We start from the raw sequence: 22,850 nt of genomic DNA, 5'->3' as shown, positions 1-22,850 counted from the left end.
TTGGAATTGGCCTATATGGATAGCGATAAATTGAAATCTTTCTGGTTGGAGTCTGTTTGAGTGTGTGGACAGGTGTCTTTTATACAGGTAACGAGTTCAAACAGGTGCAGTTAATACAGGTAATGGAGTGGAGAACAGAAGGGCTTCTTAAAGAAAAACTAACAGGTCTGTGAGAGCCGGGATTCTTACTGGTTGGTAGGTGATCAAATACTTATGTCATGCAATAAAATGCAAATGAATTACTTAAAAATCATACAATGTGATTTTCTGGATTTTTGTTTTAGATTTCGTCTCTCACAGTTGAAGTGTACCTATGATAAAAATTACAGACCTCTACATGCTTTGTAGAGTAAGAAAACCTGCAAAATCGGCAGTGTATCAAATACTTGTTCTCCCCACTGTACATATGAGATGAGTAATGTAGGGTATGTAAACATTATATAAAGTGGCATTGTTTAAAGTGGCTAGTGATACATTTATTACATCCATTTTTCATTATTAAAGTGGCTAGAGATTTGAGTCAGTATGTTGGCAGGAGCCACTCAATGTTAGTGATGGCTGTTTAACAGTCTGATGGCCTAGTAGCTGTTTTTCAGTCTCTCGGTTCCAGCTTTGATGCACCTGTACCGAGCTCGCGTTCTGGATGATAGTGGGGTGAACAGGCAGTGGCTTAGGTGGTTGTTGTCCTTGATGATCTTTTTGGCCTTCTTGTGACATCGGGTGCTGTAGGTGTCCTGGAGGGCAGGTAGTTTGCCCCCGGTGATGCGTTGTGCAGACCTCACTACCCTCTGGAGAGCCTTACGGTTGTGGGCGGAGGAGTTGCCGTACCAGGCGGTGATACAGCCCGACAGGATGCTCTCGATTGTGCATCTGTAAAAGTTTGAGTGTTTTTGATGACAAGCCAAATTTCTTCAGCATCCTGAGGTTGAAGAGGCGCTGCTGCGCCTTCTATACCACGCTGTCTGTGTGGGTGGACCAATTCAGTTTGTCCGGGATGTGTACGCCGAGGAACTTAAAACTTTCCACCTTCTCCACTACTGTCCCGTCGAAATACGATCTTACAGTGTTAGGTTTTCACAAGGCAATTAAGAGAAGCGGATCGTAATTTTGGTGCAAATAGAATAGAGTCATGAGTGTATTCAGATGCGTGGTCCACGGCAGATTTTCTTCACAATACATCAAACATAGGCTCATTCTGTTTAGGACAACCCAGGGTATAACGCCATGTCACCTTGTAACTGTACATCAAACATAGTGATCATAAACGTTGACACTGTATACGACATGAGTGTTATGATATGTAAATGTGGAGTGCACATTTGGACTCACGTGTGTTTAGCTTGTATGACATCAAAGTGGTATTTATTATAATCTTCAACATCTCATCTTTCAAAATACAGAGAGTCCTTGTAATTTACACCTTCTCTCACTCAGACAACAAAAATCTTTCAGAAGTTGTCCAATTAGCGGGAGGCATGGGGGCAACTCCTTGTCATGCGTGGTGCTCAAGTTCAGAACGGCTGTCAGTCAAAACCCATACAGAGCTGTGAAGTGGAGACCCTGAGCTCTGACGTCATGTACAGCCACTGCGTTCCAATTTAGGCACTGACCAGTGTCAAGGGCTACGGCTCATACATTCTTCTGACAAGTTATAAGACCTTTTAATAACATGTCCTTATAATACAAAACATAACACTTTGTAGGCTACTTTGCAGTAGGCACTCATTCCCCCTAGTAGGAGAATGGTACTGACATGGGGCATAGCAGGCTAGCCATAGGGTTCTATTCAATCTCTATCGCTGAAGAAATGTAAAGGTAAGTTCCTATTAAGCGGAACATCGGCAGCGTTTACCTTGAATGCAGTCTCAGCTAATGCGGGAACATTGCCTTTAAATTTCAATCACACTGGGACGCTGAATTTCCTCGATACGGATTGAATAGAGCCCTTAGTCTTATAGATTGATGGGGTAGCCAATTTTTGTCTTACCCCTTGGTGGGGCTGCAATCACTGCCCTTGCAGGAGCCAGAGTTAGTGCTGCTGCTGCTGAGAGAGGCGTTGCCATAGGGATCTCTGTTGCTGACTGGGGCAGCTGTCCTTCTGTACCAGAGTGAGAGGGGCCGTTAATACATCAGGCAATATAGACAGACAGAGTACTATTAACTGACATTATCAAACACCAGAACAAATCCTGCCTCAATAAAACTCAACCAACATTAAAATCATGCCCAAAACTCACCCATAAACATGCCCACTAAAAAACACAGACTCAGAACGTGCCAAGACAGACACATACATTAAAAAGGCCATGATGAAGGACATACAGTATGATCTGTAACACAGATGATATCACACAATGGCTCAAAGATGCCATGCACTTTGAGTAGATGAAAGCTGTCAAGAAAACCAAAAGCCAAGACAAAGTACAACTTCAAATCATGTCTGCAACGCCTATCAATAAATGAGAATGCCAAAGGTGAAAGGTTACTCCCAGCCAACAACAGATCAGCTTGCACGTGATGGTTTAGAAAGTACCTGAATTCAATCTACATGCCATGGACTTTGTACCATAACGCTCTAACACCCCACATCTAGTGATGCTCAACAACAGAACAAGTTATCAAAAGTTCCAATTAAGACTTTAAAACGCCTATTGAATGACAATATACATTTGTCATTCAATATATTGGCATTAAGACTAAATACAGTGCATTCGGAAAGTATTCAGACCCCTTGATTTTTTTCCAGATCTTGTTACAGCCTTATTCTAAAATGTATTACATTGTTTTTTCCCTCAATCTACACAGAATACAAAAAAACAGGTTTTTAGAAATGTTAGCAGAAAAATTTATGAAATATCACATTTACATAAGTATTCAGACCTTTTACTCAGTACTTTATTGAAGCACCTCTGGCCGCGATTACAGCTTTGAGTCTTCTTGGGTATGACGCTACAAGCTTAGCACACCTGTATTTGGGGAGTTTCTCCCATTCTTCTCTGCAGATCCTTTCAAGCTCTGTCAGGTTGGATGGGGAGCGTCGCTGCACAGCTATTTTCAGGTCTCTCCAGAGATGTTCGATCGGGTTCAAGTCTGGGATCTGGCTGGGCCATTCAGAGACTTGTCCCGAAGCCCCTTCTGCGTTGTCTTGGCTGTGTGCTTAGGGCTGTTGTCCTGTTGGAAGGTGAACCTTTGCTTCAGAGCAGGTTTTCATCATGGATTCCTTTGTACTTTGCTCGGTTCATCGTTCCATCGATCCTAACTCGTCTCCCAGTCCCTGCTGCTGAAAAACATCCCCACAGTATGATCCAGCCAACACCATGCTTCACCGTAGGGATGGTGCCAGGTTTCCTCCAGATGTGACGCTTGGCATTCAGGCCGAAGAGTTCAATCTTGGTTTCATCAGACCAGAGAATCTTGTTTGTCATGGTCTGAGAGTCCTTTAGGTGCCATTTACTGAGCAGTAGCTTTCGTCTGGCCACTCTACCACAAAGGCCTGATTTGTGGAGTGCTGTAGAGATGGTCATCCTTCTGGAAGGTTCTCTCATCTCCACAGAGCTCTGTCAAAGTAACCATTGACCCTTCTCCCCCGATTGCTCAGTTTGGCTGGGCGGCCAGCTCTAGGAAGAGTCTTGGTGGTTCCAAACTTCTTCCATTTAAGAATGATGGAGGCCACTTTGTTCTTGGGGACCTTCAATGCTGCAGAATTCTTTTGGTACCCTTCCCCAGATCTGTGCCTCAACACAATCCTCTCTCGGAGCTCTACTGACAATTCCTTGGACCTCATGGCTTGGTTTTTGCTCTGACATGCACTGTCAACTGTGGGACCTTATATAGAAAGGTGTGTGCCTTTCCAAATCATGTCCAATCAATTGAATTTACCACAGGTGGACTCCAATCAAGTTGTAGAAACATCCCAAGGATGATCAATGGAAACAGGATGCACCTGAGCTCAAATTCAAGTCTCATAGCAAAGATTCTGAATACTTATGTAAATAAGGTATTTCTGTTTTTATTTTTTATACATTTGCTAAAATTTCTGAAAACCTGTTTTCACTTTGTCAGTATGGAGTATTGTGTGTAGAATGATGAGGTAAAAAACTATTAAAGCCATTCTAGAATAAGTAAAAATGTAGAAAAAGGGAAGGGGTCTGAATACTTTCTGAATGCACTGCACATGCCTAGGGAACGAAGTCAGAGAGATACAACAACAAAAAAATGGACGGAGAGAGAGGGATAACGGGAGAGTTGTGCTGACCGACAGTGCCGCTCCGGAGACTTGGTAGTGAGATATCCTCGATCCGTTGGGCGCATTGAAACCATATAGTCTGTCTCCATTGGAATGTAGTCTAGCTCTATGAACCTGCAATAGTCAAACCTAGCCAAAGACAACAAGCTATTACAGTGAGGAGACAGTGATGTCTGTCAGACTAGAACCCAGTGACAAACATCAATAGTACTTAGGGCTTATACCCTGTGTTGGCCAAATACATCAACAATGGTCATCATGGGATAAGTAAAGTGAGTACCTATCTAGTTTGATAGTGAGACTGTTTAAAGTAAAATAAAAACCGTAGCCTGGATTGTTTAGAGCAGAAACACTGGCTAATGATGAATTAGAAATACATTTAGAATGAAATGGATTAAAGTAATCCTTCTCCTTAAAAACTGTCTCATTAGAACTTAATCCTTGACTCTGGGAGATTCCTCTACACTGATGTGTGCAAATACAGCAGATTTGTTCTTTAATGAGAGAGAGCATAGGCAGATTACAACTACTAACGAGACATGAACTTGCCCTGTCGAGGTCTGCTATAGGTTAACAGAGCATCTGAAGATGACTTCATCTAAACATTATTCTCCTAAACAAAGAAATGATTAAACCATGATTAAGGTGCTGACATGTGGACCAGACACATCTCTGCCTTCTTACTCTGTCCCCCTCCTGTCCTCCTCAGGACGAAAGGTGAACAGTGGCATCAGAGCCCACACCAAAAATATGCACAATTACAACCTGCAATTTGGGGAAATTACTACCTCACATAACCCTTAAAAACAACATCAGAGCAAGAAACCAAAAAAAGTCAGTAGAATTAACAACTGGGAAAGGAAGACAAATAAAGAAAGTAGAATGAAATTCTGTGGAAATCATATTCATGTAGTTTCTACATTTTATTAGTGAAGGAATGGGGAAGGGGCACTGTGATGGGCAACTCCTGTCCTGTACTAGTCTGTGACTGTTGACAAATTGGTAAATTTACTAATGACAGGCAATTAAACAAAGCAATCCAATTCTGGCAGTTATCCAGGAGGACAGTAGTGTTGCCCAATCACTGGCTTCCAGACTGGGTAGAAGGAAATAAGCAGTGCCAAACAGATAGAACCAGCTGTTGGGAGCAGTTTTATTTTAGGAAGGGTTATGTCAGGTTATGACAATGGCCAACAGCATACAAACAGAAAAGGGTCAAGCTGAGAAATGCAAGAAGTGAGACGAGAATGTGGTGGGACAGAGAGACTGCTATTATAAACTATCACACAATAACTCCGGTCAGTTTTGAAGATGGTTTGCGAGATTGTCCAGCGTGACTGACCAGCCAGCACTACTACTTTAACAGCTGTACTCTTCAGTAAATTCACTGTTAAATCAGTCAATCACCTCATCAAGCTATTGGCTATAATATTGGCATATGTCAGTGTACCACCAATTCTGTTTGGTGCATCTGGAGGGTTTATCAGTGAATGTCAAAGATCAATGGATCTCTGTCTGTGCCGGTCTGTCCAGCTATGACTATGGCACATGAGCATGCTCTCTGGGACAGTATAACTGAAGGGTGTCTCACGCAGGGGGCGCGGGCACGGGTACAGGCACGGGCGAGGAGGAGGACGGCAGCATTTGCTGCAAGCGCCGTTTGGGCTGCAGAGCCTTCAGAGGGTTGAATCTAGGGAGAGAGACGACAGAAAGTACCAGAGCTGGGTTCTATCTTTGCTCCAGTTTTCCAAGCCTAATAGAATTCATGCTACTCTTGCGCTGTAGCTAGGACATTGGACATGAGTAATTAATTTAAGTGAAATACAGTATCAACATAAAGACAACTTTAAATAGACAGAGTGCAAGTTCACAATATAGTTGCAGTGTGTTAAATAAACTGAGATCCAATCATTCACTCCACACCACTGCATTCATTTTTAGCTGACAAAGCAGTTACATGGTCAAACCAACCATGTTGGAAAAAAAGAGAGAAAAGCAAAGCTCTAAAGTGCTGACAACTGTGACGAGAGAGAGAGAGAGCACGAGAGAGAGAGAGCATGAGAGAGAGAGAGCACGAGAGAGAGAGAGCATGAGAGAGAGAGCACGAGAGAGAGAGAGAGCACGAGAGAGAGAGAGAGAGCACGAGAGAGAGAGCATGAGAGAGAGAGAGAGAGCGCGCGAGAGAGAGAGCACGAGAGAGAGAGCACGAGAGAGAGCGAGAGAGAGAGCGAGAGCGAGAGAAAATTGGCCTGTAACCGCTTGTGGAGCTCAGCAGCGGATGGGACTGAAGCAAAACTGAGCCTTAGCTCTCCCAGGAGATTATGAGCCCCTGTAGCAATAAAGACAAACACAAGTTCACACACAGCATTCAATACTCAGCGAGACATCACATCATTAAACGTGTTCTCTGGGAGGGACATACCCACATTCTTTACCCCTGACCATTTCTTGTGGGTGATAATAAGAAGACAAAATGGATGAAGTAGGGAGAACAAAATAGAGAGATGCGAGAGAGAGAGAGAGGCTGACTAAGAGGTTGACTGAAAAAGTTAAAAGGAGAAGCATTTAGAGGAAAATAGGGCTGTTCAATAGAAAAGGGAGATTAGTAAAACGGAGTACGAGGGATTTTAAAAGGATGAGTCAAAAATAAATGAGGGTGTACTTATATAAGAGACGGGGTTAAGTGGAGAACATAAGAGAGTGTGAAGGTAATCTAAAAAGAAGATGAAAGGAGAGCGATAGAGGATGAATTAGAGAAATGAGGACAGATGGACCCACTGGTTGAATCAACATTGTTCCCATGTTTTTTACTGTCACATACACCCCATAGGTGCAGTGAAACGTGTTGTTTTACAGGGTCAGCCATAGACGTACAGCGCCACGGGAGCAAATTAGGGTTAAGTGCCTTGCTAAAGGACACATCGGTAGATTCTTCATCTTGGCGGCTCGAGTATTCGAACCAGTGACCTTTCGGTTATTGGCCCAACGCACCAACCGCTAGGCAACCTGCAACCCACGTTAAACCAACGTGGAATAGACGTTCAATTGACGTCTGCACCCAGTGGGGAGAGAGTAGGAGTTTCAGATGTGTAGGTGTGTATGCAGTGATGTACCTGCGTGAGCCTGACACAGACCTCCGGGTGGAAGGCGCAGGGGCAGACATGGAGCCAGACAGCCTCTCTCGCCCTCTCTTTTCCTATTTCTCTGTGTCTCTCTCTCACTCTGCAGCTTCAGCTCTGCAGTGACGGCCAGCCTGAGAGAGGAAAACAGACAAATGAACACAGTGAGTTCTATACAAACACACAAACAGGCACTGACTCTGTGGCACTGTGGACCAGGCATGACACACTCTTTTGAACCAACAAATCATGCAATTGTTTTCAAGTATGAATAAGTCAGTGAGGTCACACACGTTTTGTTTTTCTATCCTCGTGGGGACCTAACATTTATTTCAATTCAAAATCCTATTTTCCTTAAACCCTAACCCTTCCCCTAATTCTAACCCTTAAACTTAAAATAGCCTTTGTCCTCATGTGAATGTGGGAAATGTCCCCACGAGGGAGAATTTTCTTTGTTTTACTATCCTTGTGGCTAGTAAATCACACACACACACACACTTCTGCTGACTTCCTTGGTGATAACTATAGATGTTTCAGCTTCGTGCTTTGTGCTGACAAGCTGGCAGGAGCCAGGGATGGCCATATCTGGGACCAGCCCAGCCAGACAGAGCAGCAGGGAGAGTCAGCCAATCACCACTTACTAGTCTGGCCACAGGCCTGAGACGGTAGAGAGCAGTGTTTGTGCTTCAACAGCAAATGGTTTATGGATTTGATTCAGTGATAAATAACAATCTAAGTCAGGCAAGCCCTGTGACAGTTGTTGCGGTCTTTCGAAACGATCTAATTAACATGCTATCAAAGCTCAAGTTTAAATATATTGCAATGTTGGGCAAATGCCGATTGCAAAATAAGATATGGGTCTCAAGGTCAACAATGTGCCAAGTATGTCTATTCCTCATAATCTCTTGGCCATGCACAGTCAGTGGAGATAAGCAGTGATGATTGAGAGAGACAGACCTGATTGGGGAGGTAGAAAGAGAGCGATAAGCAGCAGGTATAATAGGAGAGGTAGATGAGGAGAGACAGAGAGTACATGAAGGGAATGAGGGGATTAATCCCATTAATAATAGAACACAGGATTTAGTGAGTTCAGGAGCCAAGTGTGCACCATAAGCCTGGCCCCTAAACCTCCCTCAGGCTTCTCCATAAACCCACCCATCCTTCTGTCTGTGTGGGCACAGAGCTACCTCCTTGACCTCCTCCTCCTCCTGTCACCCCCTCTCCTAAAATACACTCCCATATAGTTATTCCTTTACTTTTCCTCTGTCCCTCTGCCTTGTGTTTCTGATCATGAAAAATGACCCTACCATTATGTGAGAAAAGCCAGTCCTTCAGACTCTCAAAGACAATGCTACACTGTACACACTGTAGTTCGCTGTCCCCATTTCCTCTGTCCTTGCCTGACAGGGTTGGGCAGTAGTGTACTTTTTGTCCCAACCCTGCAGTGTAGAGTGAGTAACCATGTTGAATCACCCCTCAGCAGCCAGCCAGCCAGCTGGCCAGACAGACACCCACTCAGCCTGCAATGCTATTTATTTATTTATTTATTATTATTTTCATTTTTTTTTACCTTTATTTAACTAGGCAAGTCATATAGACAGACAGACAGACAGCCTGAGACAGATACCCACTCAGTGTCCACTGTGACAGACAGACAGCCTGTAAGACAGACAGATACCCACTCAGTGTCCAATGCGACAGACAGACAGACAGACAGACAGACAGACAGACAGACAGACAGACAGACAGACAGACACCTGTCTCATTGCTACAGATAGACAGCTACAGAGAGACAAAGTGACTGCTACAAAGAGACAGAGAGACTGCTACAGAGAGACAAAGAGACTGCTACAAAGAGACAGAGAGACTGCTACAGGGAGACAGAGAGACTGCTACAGGGAGACTGCTACAGAGAGACAGAGAGACTGCTACAGAGAGACTGCTACAGAGACACTGCTACAGAGAGACAGCTACAGAGAGACAGAGACAGAGAGACTGCTACAGGGAGACTGCTACAGAGAGACTGCTAAAGGGAGACAGAGAGACTGCTAAAGGGAGACAGAGAGACTGCTAAAGGGAGACAGAGAGACTGCAACAGGGAGACAGAGAGACTGCTACAGAGAGACTGCTACAGAGAGACAGAGAGACTGCTACAGAGAGACAGCTACAGAGAGACAGAGAGACTGCTACAGAGAGACAGAGATACAGCTACAGAGAGACAGCTACAGAGAGACAGAGACAGAGAGACTGCTACAGAGAGACTGCTACAGAGAGACAGAGACAGAAAGACTGCTACAGGGACACAGAGAGACTGCTACAGAGAGACTGCTACAGAGAGACTGCTAGAGAGAGACAGAGAGACTGCTACAGAGAGACAGCTACAGAGAGACGGAGAGACTGCCACAGGGAGACAGAGACAGAGAGACTGCTACAGAGAGACATAGACTGCTACAGGGAGACAGAGAGACTGCTACAGAGAGACAGAGAGACTGCTACAGAGAGACAGAGACAGAGAGACTGCTACAGAGAGACAGAGAGACTGCTACAGCGAGACAGAGACAGAGAGACAGCTACAGAGAGATGAGAGACTGCTACAGAGAGACATAGACTGCTACAGAGAGACAGCTACAGAGAGACTGCTACAGAGAGACAGCTACAGAGAGAGAGAGACTGCTACAGAGAGACAGAGACAGAGAGACTGCTACAGAGAGACTGCTACAGGGAGACATAGAGACTGCTACAGAGAGACTGCTACAGAGAGACAGAGAGACTGCTACACATAGACAGAGAGACTGCTACAGAGAGACAGAGACAGAGAGACTGCTACAGGGAGACAGAGAGACTGCTACAGAGAGACAGAGACAGAGAGACAGAGAGACTGCTACAGGGAGACGGAGAGACTGCTACAGGGAGACGGAGAGACTGCTACAGGGAGACGGAGAGACTGCTACAGGGAGACGGAGAGACTGCTACAGGGAGACAGAGACAGAGAGACTGCTACAGAGAGACATAGACTGGTACAGGGAGACAGAGACTGCTACAGAGAGACAGAGAGACTGCTACAGAGAGACAGCTACAGGGAGACAGAGAGACTGCTACAGAGAGACAGAGAGACTGCTACAGGGAGACAGAGACTGCTACAGGGAGACAGAGAGACAGCTACAGAGAGACAGAGACACAGAGAGACTGCTAGAGAGAGACAGAGAGACTGCTACAGAGAGACAGAGACAGAGAGACTGCTACAGGGAGACAGAGAGACTGCTACAGGGAGACAGAGAGACTGCTACAGGGAGACTGCTACAGAGAGACAGAGAGACTGCTACAGAGAGACAGAGACAGAGAGACTGCTACAGGGAGACAGAGAGACTGCTACAGAGAGACAGAGAGACAGCTGCAGAGAGACAGCTACAGAGAGACAACTACAGAGAGACAGAGAGACTGCTACAGGGAGACAGAGACAGAGAGACTGCTACAGATAGACTGCTACAGGGAGACAGAGAGACTGCTACAGAGAGACAGCTACAGAGAGATGGAGAGACTGCTACAGGGAGACAGAGAGACAGAGACAGAGAGACAGAGACAGAGAGACAGAGACAGAGAGACAGAGAGACTGCTACAGAGAGACAGAGAGACAGCTACAAAGAGACTGCTACAGAGAGACAGAGAGACTGCTACAGAGAGACAGAGACAGAGAGACTGCTACAGGGAGACAGAGAGACTGCTACAGAGAGACAGAGAGACAGCTGCAGAGAGACAGCTACAGAGAGACAACTACAGAGAGACAGAGAGACTGCTACAGGGAGACAGAGACAGAGAGACTGCTACAGATAGACTGCTACAGGGAGACAGAGAGACTGCTACAGAGAGACAGCTACAGAGAGATGGAGAGACTGCTACAGGGAGACAGAGAGACAGAGACAGAGAGACAGAGACAGAGAGACAGAGACAGAGAGACAGAGAGACTGCTACAGAGAGACAGAGACAGAGAGACTGCTACAGAGAGACAGAGACAGAGAGACAGCTACAGAGAAACTGCTACAGAGAGACAGAGAGACTGCTACAGAGAGACAGAGAGACTGCTACAGAGAGACTGCTACAGGGAGACAGAGAGACTGCTACAGGGAGACAGAGAGACTGCTACAGAGAGACAGAGAGACTGCTACAGGGAGACAGAGATACTGCTACAGAGAGACAGAGAGACAGCTACAGAGAGACTGCTACAGGGAGACTGCTACAGAGAGACAGAGAGACAGAGAGATTGCTACAGAGACAGAGAGACTGCTACAGAGAGACAGAGACAGAGAGACAGAGAGACTGCTACAGAGAGACAGAGACAGAGAGACTGCTACAGAGAGACAGAGAGACTGCTACAGAGAGACTGCTTCAGAGAGACAGCTACAGAGAGACAGAGAGACAGCTGCAGAGAGACAGCTACAGAGAGACAACTACAGAGAGACAGAGAGACTGCTACAGGGAGACAGAGACAGAGAGACTGCTACAGATAGACTGCTACAGGGAGACAGAGAGACTGCTACAGAGAGACAGCTACAGAGAGATGGAGAGACTGCTACAGGGAGACAGAGAGACAGAGAGACTGCTACAGAGAGACAGAGACAGAGAGACTGCTACAGAGAGACAGAGACAGAGAGACAGCTACAGAGAAACTGCTACAGAGAGACAGAGAGACTGCTACAGAGAGACAGAGAGACTGCTACAGAGAGACTGCTACAGGGAGACAGAGAGACTGCTACAGGGAGACAGAGAGACTGCTACAGAGAGACTGCTACAGAGAGACAGAGAGACTGCTACAGGGAGACAGAGATACTGCTACAGAGAGACAGAGAGACAGCTACAGAGAGACTGCTACAGGGAGACTGCTACAGAGAGACAGAGAGACAGAGAGATTGCTACAGAGACAGAGAGACTGCTACAGAGAGACAGAGACAGAGAGACAGAGAGACTGCTACAGAGAGACTGCTACAGAGAGACAGAGACAGAGAGACTGCTACAGAGAGAGACAGAGAGACTGCTACAGAGAGACTGCTTCAGAGAGACAGCTACAGAGAGACAGAGAGACTGCTACAGAGAGACAGAGAGACTGCTACAGAGATACTGAGAGACAGAGAGATTGCTACAGAGAGACAGAGAGACTGCTACAGAGAGACAGAGACACTGCTACAGAGAGACTGCTACAGAGAGACAGAGACACTGCTACAGAGAGACAGAGGCAGAGAGACAGCTACAGAGAAACTGCTAAAGAGAGACTGCTACAGAGAGACAGAGACACTGTTACAGAGAGACAGAGACACTGCTACAGAGACACTGCTACAGAGAGACAGAGAGACTGCTACAGAGAGACTGCTACAGGGAGACAGAGAGACTGCTACAGAGAGACAGAGACAGAGAGACAGCTAAAGAGAGACTGCTACAGAGAGACAGAGAGACTGCTACAGAGAGACAGAGAGACTGCTACAGAGAGACTGCTACAGAGAGACAGAGACAGAGAGACTGCTACAGAGAGACAGAGACACTGCTACAGAGAGACAAAGAGACTGCTACAGAGAGAGAGACACTCCTACAGAGAGACTGCTACAGAGAGACAGCTACAGAGAGACAGAGACAGAGAGACTGCTACAGAGAGACAGAGAGACTGCTAAAGAGAGACTGCTACAGAGAGACAGCTAAAGAGAGACTGCTACAGAGAGACAGCTACAGAGAGACAGAGACAGAGAGACTGCTACAGAGAGACAGAGAGACTGCTACAGAGAGACTGCTACAGAGAGACAGAGAGACTGCTACTTAGAGACAGAGAGACAGCTACAGAGAGACAGAGAGACTGCTACAGAGAGAGACCCAGCTGGTTATCACCTCACCTCACCTCATCACTCATAACCCATCTACACCCACAGGGTGTGACGTAGCATGGTTAAAACAGCTGTTAACTCTTATGAATACAGTTAATACACACGTAGGAGAGCAGCACGCAACATAGAAAGAAGACAACAATTTCACTTAAGCCGCTGCCTAACCAGGTACTTACATCAAACAGTGCAGTTACGCAAACATTTATTACATTTGAGTCATTTAGGGGCGGCAGGTAGCTTAGTGGTTAGAGTGTTGGGCCAGTAACCGAATGTTTGCTAGATCGAATCCCCGAGCTGACAAGGTAAAAATCTGTCGTTCTGCCCCTGACCAAGGCAGTTAACCCACTGTTCCTAGGCCGTCATTGTAAATAAGAATTTGTTCTTAACTGACTTGCCTAGTTAAATAAATGAAAAAAAAACCTACATTTTTTGCAGATGCTCTTATCCAACTTACAGGAGCAATTAGCTTTACGTGCCATGCTCACAGTGAAAGATTTTTCACCAAGTTGACTCGGGGATTCGAACTAGTGACCTTTTGGTTACTGGCCTAATGCGATGCATTTGAATTATCTGTTGCACCAAGCATTGATCTAACAAGGTCCTTGTGTCACATGTTAATTATGTGGCATTCAATAGAGAACTACAAATCGCTATTTCATCCATTCATTTGTTGTGTAAATAAGAGTAGCCCTATAAAAGTAAAGCTGAAATGAAAACAACAGACAAACAACAATCACACAACAATCACACAATCAAATCGTAGAAACAAAGGAAGAAATGAATCAGTGCCACCCAGATGGGAGACACACCTGTGTCCATGATGGCTTTCCTGTTAATGGCTGTCACTAAGCAACATCAAACCCTCTGGGGCAATCAAGGCCTTCTGATGTGGAAAACAGGGGAACATGATTAAATATGGAAACACACACACACACACACACACACACACACACACACACACACACACACACACACAAAATAATAGAGCAAAGATAATGGTTCCAGACTAGAAAAGCCTTTCCTATCCTCTTCCTCTCTGATACTGTAACGCTCGTTGTTGGAAGGATTGGACCAAGGTGCAGCGTGGAAGGCGTTCATCATGATTTATTCATGTGAACCAGCAACAAAACAATAAAGAGTAACAAACGAAATGTACAGCTTTGTAGGGCTAAAAAGCAACAATACAAAATCAAGATCCCACACACAACAGGTGGAAAAAGGCTGCCTAAATATGATCCCCAATCAGAGACAACAATAGACAGCTGCCTCTGATTGGGAACCATACCAGACCAACATAGAAATACAAAAACTAGAGTACTCACCCTAGTCACACCCTGACCGAACCAAAATAGAGAATAAAAATGCTCTCTAAGGTCAGGGCGTGACAGTACCCCCCCCCCCCCCCCAAAGGTGCGGACTCCGGCCGCAAAACCTGACTCTATGGGGGAGGATCCGGGTGGGCATCTAGCCTCGGTGAAGGCTCCGGACGTAGACCCCGCTCCGCTCGCGGATCTCTCCGCTTCCGTGGAACCGGACCGTGGATCGTCGCCGGAGGAACCGGACCGTAGATCGTCGCCGGGGACTCCGGATCATCGCCGGAGGCTCCGGACCGTGGATCGTCGCCGGAGGCTCCGGAACGCAGACCGTCGCCGGAGGCTCTGGACCGCAGACCGTCACCGGAGGCCTGGTGCGTGGAGCTGGCACAGGACGTACCGGGCTGGGGAGACGCACAGGAGGCCTGGTGCTTGGAGCCGGCACTTGGAACGGCACTTGGAACCGGCCTGGGGAGGTGCACTGGAGGCCTGATGCGTGGGGCTGGTACAGGTGGCATCGGACTGGTGACACGCACTTCAGGGCGAGTGCGGGGAGAGGGCACAGGACATACCGGACTGGTGACACGCACTTCAGGGCGAGTGCGGGGAGAGGGCACAGGACATACCGGACTGGGGACACGCACTTCAGGGCGAGTGCGAGGAGGAGACACAGGACGTACCAGACTAGGGAGGTGCACTGGAGGCCTGATGCGTGGGACCGGTACAGATTGCACCGGACTGGTGACATGCTCCTCCAAACGCCTGCGTTGCCGCATACTTACCGCCAACTCCATTCTCCGGTATCCTTCCTCGCACTGTTTCATCGACTCCCAGACGGGCTCTGGCACTCTCCCTGGGCCGACCGACCACCTCTCTATCTCCTCCCAGGTCATCTCTGGTTCACACCTCGGCTCCGCCGACCACCCCGTGTGCCCCTCCCCCCCAAAAATTCGGGCTGTCTTTTGGGCTCTCCTTGTGGCCGCGAACCCCGGCGTCGTCGCTGTCCTCCCTTCGCTGCTTCCGTCTGCTCTCATGGAAGGCAATCCTTTCCGGACAGGATTTCCTCCCACGTCCAGGATGTCTGCTCCTCCTGGGCATGCTGCTTGGTCCTGGGGTGTTGGGATCTTCTGTAACGCTCGATGTTGGAAGGATTGGACCAAGGTGCAGTGTGGAAGGCGTTCATCATGATTTATTCATGTGAACCAGCAACAAAACAATAAAAGAGTAACAAACGAAACGTTCAGCTTTGTCGGGCTAAAAAGCAACAATACAAAATCAAGATCCCACACACAACAGGTGGAAAAGGGCTGCCTAAATATGATCCCCAATCAGAAACAACGATAGACAGATGCCTCTGATTGGGAACCATACCAGGCCAACATAGAAAGACAAAAACTAGAGTACACACACCCAGGGCGTGACAGATACAGCCTAGACCTATCCCTGGTTTGACAGGAGCAGGTAGACCGGGAGGGAGGCAGATGCAATATTTCCTACTACAGATATAGGATCTTAATTGTCCTGCAATGCAGGAAATTAAAAACTTGTGTATTTGAGTTTGAAAAAAGGCTTCTGAAGTTTGTGATTTCCACTTTGAAATTTCAGACTTGACTTTCCCTTACATTTTTCGTACCAACCCCTAACTTTTTCCCCCATTAATTATAATCCACATAATAGTTAACATTTCCTGTTGCTGCAGGATTATTTTCCTGCTGTAGCAAACTGGCTCAAACTAAGATCCTACACTACTTGACCAAAAGTATGTGGACATCTTCTTGTCTCATTCCAAAATCATGGGCGTAAATATGGACTTAGGTCTCCCCTTTGCTGCTATAAAAGCCCACTCATCTGGCTTTCCACTAGATGTTGGAACATTGCTGCGGGGACTTGCTTCCATTCAGCCACTAGATCATTAGGGAGGTTGGTCACTGATGTTGGGCAATTAGGTCTGTCTGGCATTCAGCGTACCAATTCATCCCAAAAGTGTTCGATGGGGTTGAGGTCAGGGCTCTGTGCAGGTCAATCAAGTTCTTCCACACCGATCTTGATAAATTATTTTTGTATGGACTTCAAATCAAATTTGATTGGTCACATACCCATGGTTAGCAGATGTTAATGCGAGTGTAGCAAAATGCTTCTGTTTCTAGTTCCAACCATGCAGTAATATCTAACAAGAAATCTAACAATTTCACAACAACTACCTTATACACGCAAGTGTAAAGGAATGAATAAGAATATGTACATATAAATATATGGATGAGCGATGGCCGAACGGCATAGGCAAGATGCAGTAGATGGTATAGAGTACAGTATATACATATGAGATGTGTAATGTAGGGTATGTAAACATTATATAAAGTGGCATTGTTTAAAGTGACTAGTGATACATTTATCCAATACATTTACATCCAATTTTTAATTATTAAAGTGGCTAGATATTTGAGTCAGTATGTTGGCAGCAGCCACTCAATGTTAGTGATGGCTGTTTAACAGTCGGTCCCAGCTTTGATGCACCTGTACTGACCTCGCCTTCTGGATGATAGCGGGGTGAACAGACAGTGGCTCGATTGGTTGTTGTCCTTGATGATCTTTTTGGCCTTCCTGTGACATCGGGTGGTGTAGGTGTCCTGGAGGGCAGGTAGTTTGCCACCGGTGATGCGTTGTGCAGACCTCACTACCCTCTGGAGAGCCTTGCGGTTGTGGGCGGAGCAGTTGCCGTACCAGGCGGTGATACAGCCCGACAGGACGCTCTCGATTGTGCATCTGTAAAAGTTTGTGAGTGTTTTTGGTGACAAGCCAAATTTCTTCAGCCTCCTGAGGTTGAAAAGGCGCTGTTGTGCCTTCTTCGCCATGCTGTCTGTGTGGGTGGACCATTTCAGTTTGTCCGTGATGTGTACGCCGAGGAACATAAAACTTTCCACCTTCTCCACTACTGTCCCGTCGATGTGGATAGGGAGGTGCTCTCTCTGCTGTTTCCTGAAGTCCACGATCATCTCCTTTGTCTTGTTGACGTTGAGTGTGAGGTTATTTTCCTGACACCACACTCCGAGGGCCCTCACCTCCTCCCTGTAGGCCATCTCGTCGTTGTTGGTAATCAGCCTACCACTGTAGTATAGTCTGCAAACTTGATGATTGAGTTGGAGGCATGCATGGCCACGCAGTCATGGGTGAACAGGAGAGGGCTGAGAACGCACCCTTGTGGGGCCCCCAGTGTTGAGGATCAGCTGAGTGGAGATGTTTCCTACCCTCATCACCTGGGGGCGGCCCGTCAGAAAGTCCAGGACCCAGTTGCACAGGGCGGGGTTGAGACCCAGGGTCTGAGCCGTTGTTGCTCCTAGACGTTTCCACTTCACAAATACAGCACTCACAGTTGACCGGGGTAGCTCTAGCAGGGCAAACATTTGAACACTGACTTGTTGGAAAGGTGGCATCCTATGATGGTGCCACACAATGTTCCCTCAAATCTTTTTCATCACTGAGCAAATTTCAGGTCTGCTGAGTGCAAACTTGAGCTTTGTGAAAATTCTGTGCAACTTCCGGTGTGCGTTTACTGTGAACACTGAGGCTCTACCCGCTTTTAGTTAGTTTTAACAGTTGGCTACTGTGGCTATTTGATCATAATGTAGGCCTACAAGATTGGCCTACCATCAGAAACAATGGAGAAAATGCATCCCATAACATTTTAACATGGAAATAGCTGTTCTATTGTCCAGCCTACAGTAGCAGCCAATGTGTGGTGTTCAATGGAGGCCTACATTCCATGAGACTTTTGTAAAAAAACATGCAGGGTTTGACATTAACCTGTTCATCCACTTGTCCTTCAGACAGGGAGGTGACTGAAAATGTTGTTGTGTTGTTTGATGCAAGAAACCACTTTACAAAATAAAATGCATCATTATCCCATACCATTATTACAGAGAATCAGACAAATTATACTACCCTCTGCCTATTGGTCACTTAGCTTATTCAAGCCTATCTCAAAATACAACACTGCCCCTTTAAAGACAAAAAAAGCTCTTTACCTGACTCACTTTTCAAAGATATCTAGAAATACACACGTTTTGTGCCCTCGTAAGAAGCAATCACTCTTCTATTGCTGACTACAAGTAGTCTATAACTTGGCTAATAATTCACTAGCAAAGGATATGAACAAATGTGCACGTCGCTACATGTAGCTCTAGCTTTGATCTCAAAACAAGCGCATCTCCTCATGACCGCTCATGCTGTAAACACAGTCCAGTTCAAAGTGAATGACACAGATCCATATATGGCAATGGTCTAGTTGCATATACAGTAGGCCTACTTCAGCTCTGATTGGTTATGGCGCACCGGTCTGTGTAGAGTACGGGTCTGAGTCGTGCCTGTCAATGCAATAGAATCCTAATCCGATGCGTTCTGCCTTTAACAAAATCTCTTGCATAGTTAGTTTTGCATACTAAGTCTGGCATTGTTTGCTTTGTTTCAGTATTTTACATTGAAAGTGGCTAATATTGTATTGATTCAATCACAATTCCCACAGTAAAGGGAAATGTTGATTGTGTTGACTAACGGGGAAAACTCTAGAAATTTAGTAAATTCAATCTCGTGCTTCTCTGCGCGAGCTGATATTTCTTCTGCACGGCAGTCCAGCACGTTTAGAGGGAACATTGGTGCCACGTTGAAAGTCGCTGAGCTCTTCAGCAAGGCTATTCTACTGCCAATGTTTGTCTATGGAGATTGCATGACTGTGCGTTCAATTTTGTACACCTGTCAGCAACGGGTGTGGCTGAAACAGCCGAATCCACTCACTTGAAGGGGTGTCCACATACTTAAAAAAAATATATATAGTGTATATCTGTATGTACATCACAAGGCATTCATACAGGATTTATTAAGCCCTATTATATAACACCATCCCCAGCCAAAAGTACGGGCAGCATCAGACGGGTACAGCAGCACGCAAGCAGCTTCAAAGCTGATGAAAGAGACAATGACGTACCGCAATTTCATGAGGTCCCCCCCCAATAATTCTACATATTTTGCCATGGGGCAAAGATAAAATATTGCCGTTTTAAAGCGAATTTCCTGTAATTCTAAACATTTTGCCATGGCTTATGATGTGTTCATATGCTATCCGGGGGGGAGAGCCCCCCAAACCTTGCTATGATACACAAGTGGACAGAGACTTGTGGACAAAGGGGGAAGAGAGGGAGAAAGGGAGCGCAGAGATGGAGTGTGAGCGAGAGAGGAAGCTAGACAGAGAAGTAGGGAAAACCTTAATCTACCATCAAGCCTCATATGCTTATCTATCCTTCTCATGTCTAGCATCTGTAGTGACCGCCTGTATAAATTTGCACCTTCGTGGGAGTCACAGTAAAAGCTCTTTACATCCTTGATGGAATCTAACACCTTGGACACACCCACACACCCCATGGTTATGTTTATCACGCACACACCGGTACAGCCGCACATGCACACACTGTCACACCTCAGCATGGTCTCTCGCTCACACACACACTCCGGAAACAGAATGTCCCTGCTCTCTCAAGGAAAGGTGACCTTGACTAATCTTATATACAGGAATTCCATGTACAGGACACTGCAGCATGTGTTAAAGGAAGAAAGATAAGAGACTGTGTCTTTCCTGCGTCACTCACTAGTATTTATGTTGTTGTACATCAAGTGAGAGTCTGAGAAGTGTGTTAAAAGTGTGTGCTGCCGAGCATACAAACATGCGTATATTAATGTATTTGAACAAGAAACAGTGAAAATCTCTGGGATTCTGACTCACAACTTACATTACACCCTATGGCTGGGATAGAGACACAGAAAAAGACACACCAGTTAAGTGACAGTAACACTGTCCCTGGGCGCACGCACACGCGCGCACACACACACACACACACACTTTCTCAATCACAGTCTATATACTCATAATCATTGTTTTAAGAATGTGAGTCTGGTATTTATGAACCTGTATGAATTTACTTTATTAAATGTAGTTTTACAGGGACAGTGCACATGAAATCAACATTACTGTAAATGAATGAATATTTGAGCAGTGGTGGCTGCAACAAACGCTGTGGAATAGGATATTTGCATATTAGGCCCAACGGTTGATCTGACAGTTTTTCTGCATAGCCATGGATTCTCTTAAGCAGTTTGTATACAGGGCCTTCAGAAGGTATTCACAGCCTTGACTTTTTCACCATTTCTTGTGTTACAACCTGAATTTATACCCCATAAAAAGTGGAATTATGTATATATATATTTTTTTATGAAAAGCTGAAAAATCTAGTCAATAGGTATTCAACCCCTTTGTTATAGCAAGCCTAAATAAGTTCAGGAGTAAACATTTTGCTTAACAAGTCACATAATAACTTACATGGATTCACTCTGTGTGCAATAATAGTGTTTAACATGATTTTTGAATGACTACCTCATCTCTGTACTCCACACATACAATTGTCTGTAATGTCCCTCAGTCGAGTAGTGAATTTCAAACACAGATTCAACCACAAAGATCTGAGAGGTTTTCCAATGCCTCGCAAAGAAGGGCACCTCTATTGGTAGATGGTAAAATAAAATAAAAAGTAGACATTGAACATTATTTTGCGTAAAGTGAAGTTATTAATTACACTTTGGATGGTGTATAAATACACCCAGTTACTACAAAGATACAGGCGCCCTTCCTAACTCAGTTGTCGGAGAGGAAGGAAACCACTCAGGGGTTTCACCATGAGGCCAATGGTGACTTTAAACCAGTTACAGAGTTTAATGGCTGTCATAGGAGAAAACTGAGGATGGTTCAACAACATTGTAGTTACTCCACAATGCTAACCTAGTTAAAGGAAGCCTGTACAGAATAAAAATATTTCAAAACACGCATCCTGTTTGCGTACCACTGTTCATATTTCCAAGCATGGTGGTGGCTGCATCATATTATGGGTATGCTTGTAATTGTTAAGGACTGGGGAGTTTTTCCAGGATAAATAATAAACGTAATGGAGGTAAGCATAGACAAAATCCTAGAGGAAAACCTGGTTCAGTATGCTTTCCACCAGACACTGAGAGATGAATTCACCTGTCAGCAGGACAATAACCTAAAACACAAGGCCAAATCTACACTGGGGTTGGTTAACAAGACTACATTGAATGTTCCTGAGTGGCCGAGTTACAGTTTAGACTTAAATCTACTTGGAAATCTATGGCAAAGACCTGAAAATGTTTGTCTAGCAATGATCAACAACCAATTTGACAGAGCTTGAAGAATTTAGAAAAAATGTAAATATAGCACAATCCAGGTGTGCAAAGCTCTTAGAGACTTAATCACTGCCAAAGGTGAATACTTATGTAAATTGGATATTTCTGTATTTCACTTTCAATACATTTGCTAACATTTCTAAAAACATATTTTCACTTCTGGGGTATTGTGTGTAGATGGGTCAGAAAAAAAATGATATTTAATCCATGTTGAATGCAGTCTAACACAACAACATGTGAAATAAGTCAAGGTGTATGAATACTTTGACAGCACTGTATCTTGTAACAGTAGCTCTACAACAGAATGTTCAGTATCCAAGGCCCTAGATGTCCTCCCATTCCCCATGAACAACACAGTGGAATAATTATCCACTGAGTTAGTTAAATAATAGATATATGAGTCTGTTGGTTTGCAGCAGTTTATGACTATCTTTTCAGGCCACCCCTCTTAGTCAGAAGCTAGGGAAATGGCTCCATGCACTCACAACCTCAGCCCAGAACTGCTCAAAACGTGACAAATACTAACATAATTACCACACTGACAAAATTGATAAATGTGTGAGAGGAGTGTATACTCCTAACCAAATTATCAAAATAACTTTAATAAGGACCCCCATCTCCTCTACAATCCTACAGGCAAGGTTCAGCACCGACAATATGACTGCACAGGACACAACAGATCCAATGCAGAACTTGTAACTGGTTCCAGGTATGCCCAATGAAAAACATACTTTTTTTTCTCCATAAATTGTGCTCCAAAAGGGTTAACAAATAATCTAAATTATGATTTCGTAACTAAATATTATTATTTTTTTTTTTTAAGAACATTTAGTTTTTGGTTTACATGATAACCACCAAAAGGCAACTATATCCTCTATAGATACGAAAGTAAATACAAAACACTTGTTCAGTTTACCTTCTTAGGTACAACTTAAACATGTGTCTAAGGCAGTGGATAAGAATGCAGAAGTGTTTGTGTTGAAGCATCACAAGCACACTAATAAACAAGAATGGCTGAATGAATTCAACTTAGTCTCAAAGTAAATCTGAAACTGCAGCGTCGACA

At 45.1% G+C, this 22,850-nt stretch overlaps 1 protein-coding gene across 6 annotated transcripts in view; it reads right to left on the bottom strand.

The window, feature by feature from the left end:
* LOC129830048 (syntaphilin-like) overlaps positions 1 to 22,850 on the bottom strand; it is a 42,363-nt gene that overhangs the window by 5,714 nt on the left and 13,799 nt on the right. For 3 of the 6 annotated variants that reach the window (XR_008755487.1, XM_055892221.1, XM_055892222.1), the window contains exons 2-5: positions 7,360 to 7,499; positions 5,838 to 5,936; positions 4,256 to 4,375; positions 1,988 to 2,098 (exon numbers count right to left, since the gene is read on the bottom strand). Coding sequence is in view for 5 of the 6 variants with exons in the window: in XM_055892221.1 (XP_055748196.1) it covers positions 1,988 to 2,098; positions 4,256 to 4,375; positions 5,838 to 5,936; positions 7,360 to 7,409 (380 nt within the window). In the remaining variant the exon portion in view is untranslated. The remainder of the gene's footprint in view (positions 1 to 1,987; positions 2,099 to 4,255; positions 4,376 to 5,837; positions 5,937 to 7,359; positions 7,500 to 22,850) is intronic. The other 3 variants (XM_055892224.1, XM_055892223.1, XM_055892225.1) reach the window with 3 other exon arrangements.

Source organism: Salvelinus fontinalis, chromosome 31 (genome assembly GCF_029448725.1).
Source record: "Salvelinus fontinalis isolate EN_2023a chromosome 31, ASM2944872v1, whole genome shotgun sequence".
NCBI classification, from domain to species: Eukaryota; Metazoa; Chordata; class Actinopteri; order Salmoniformes; family Salmonidae; genus Salvelinus; species Salvelinus fontinalis.
The sequence above is the reverse complement of the archived record's forward strand: the minus strand, read 5'-3'. Positions and strand labels throughout refer to the sequence as shown.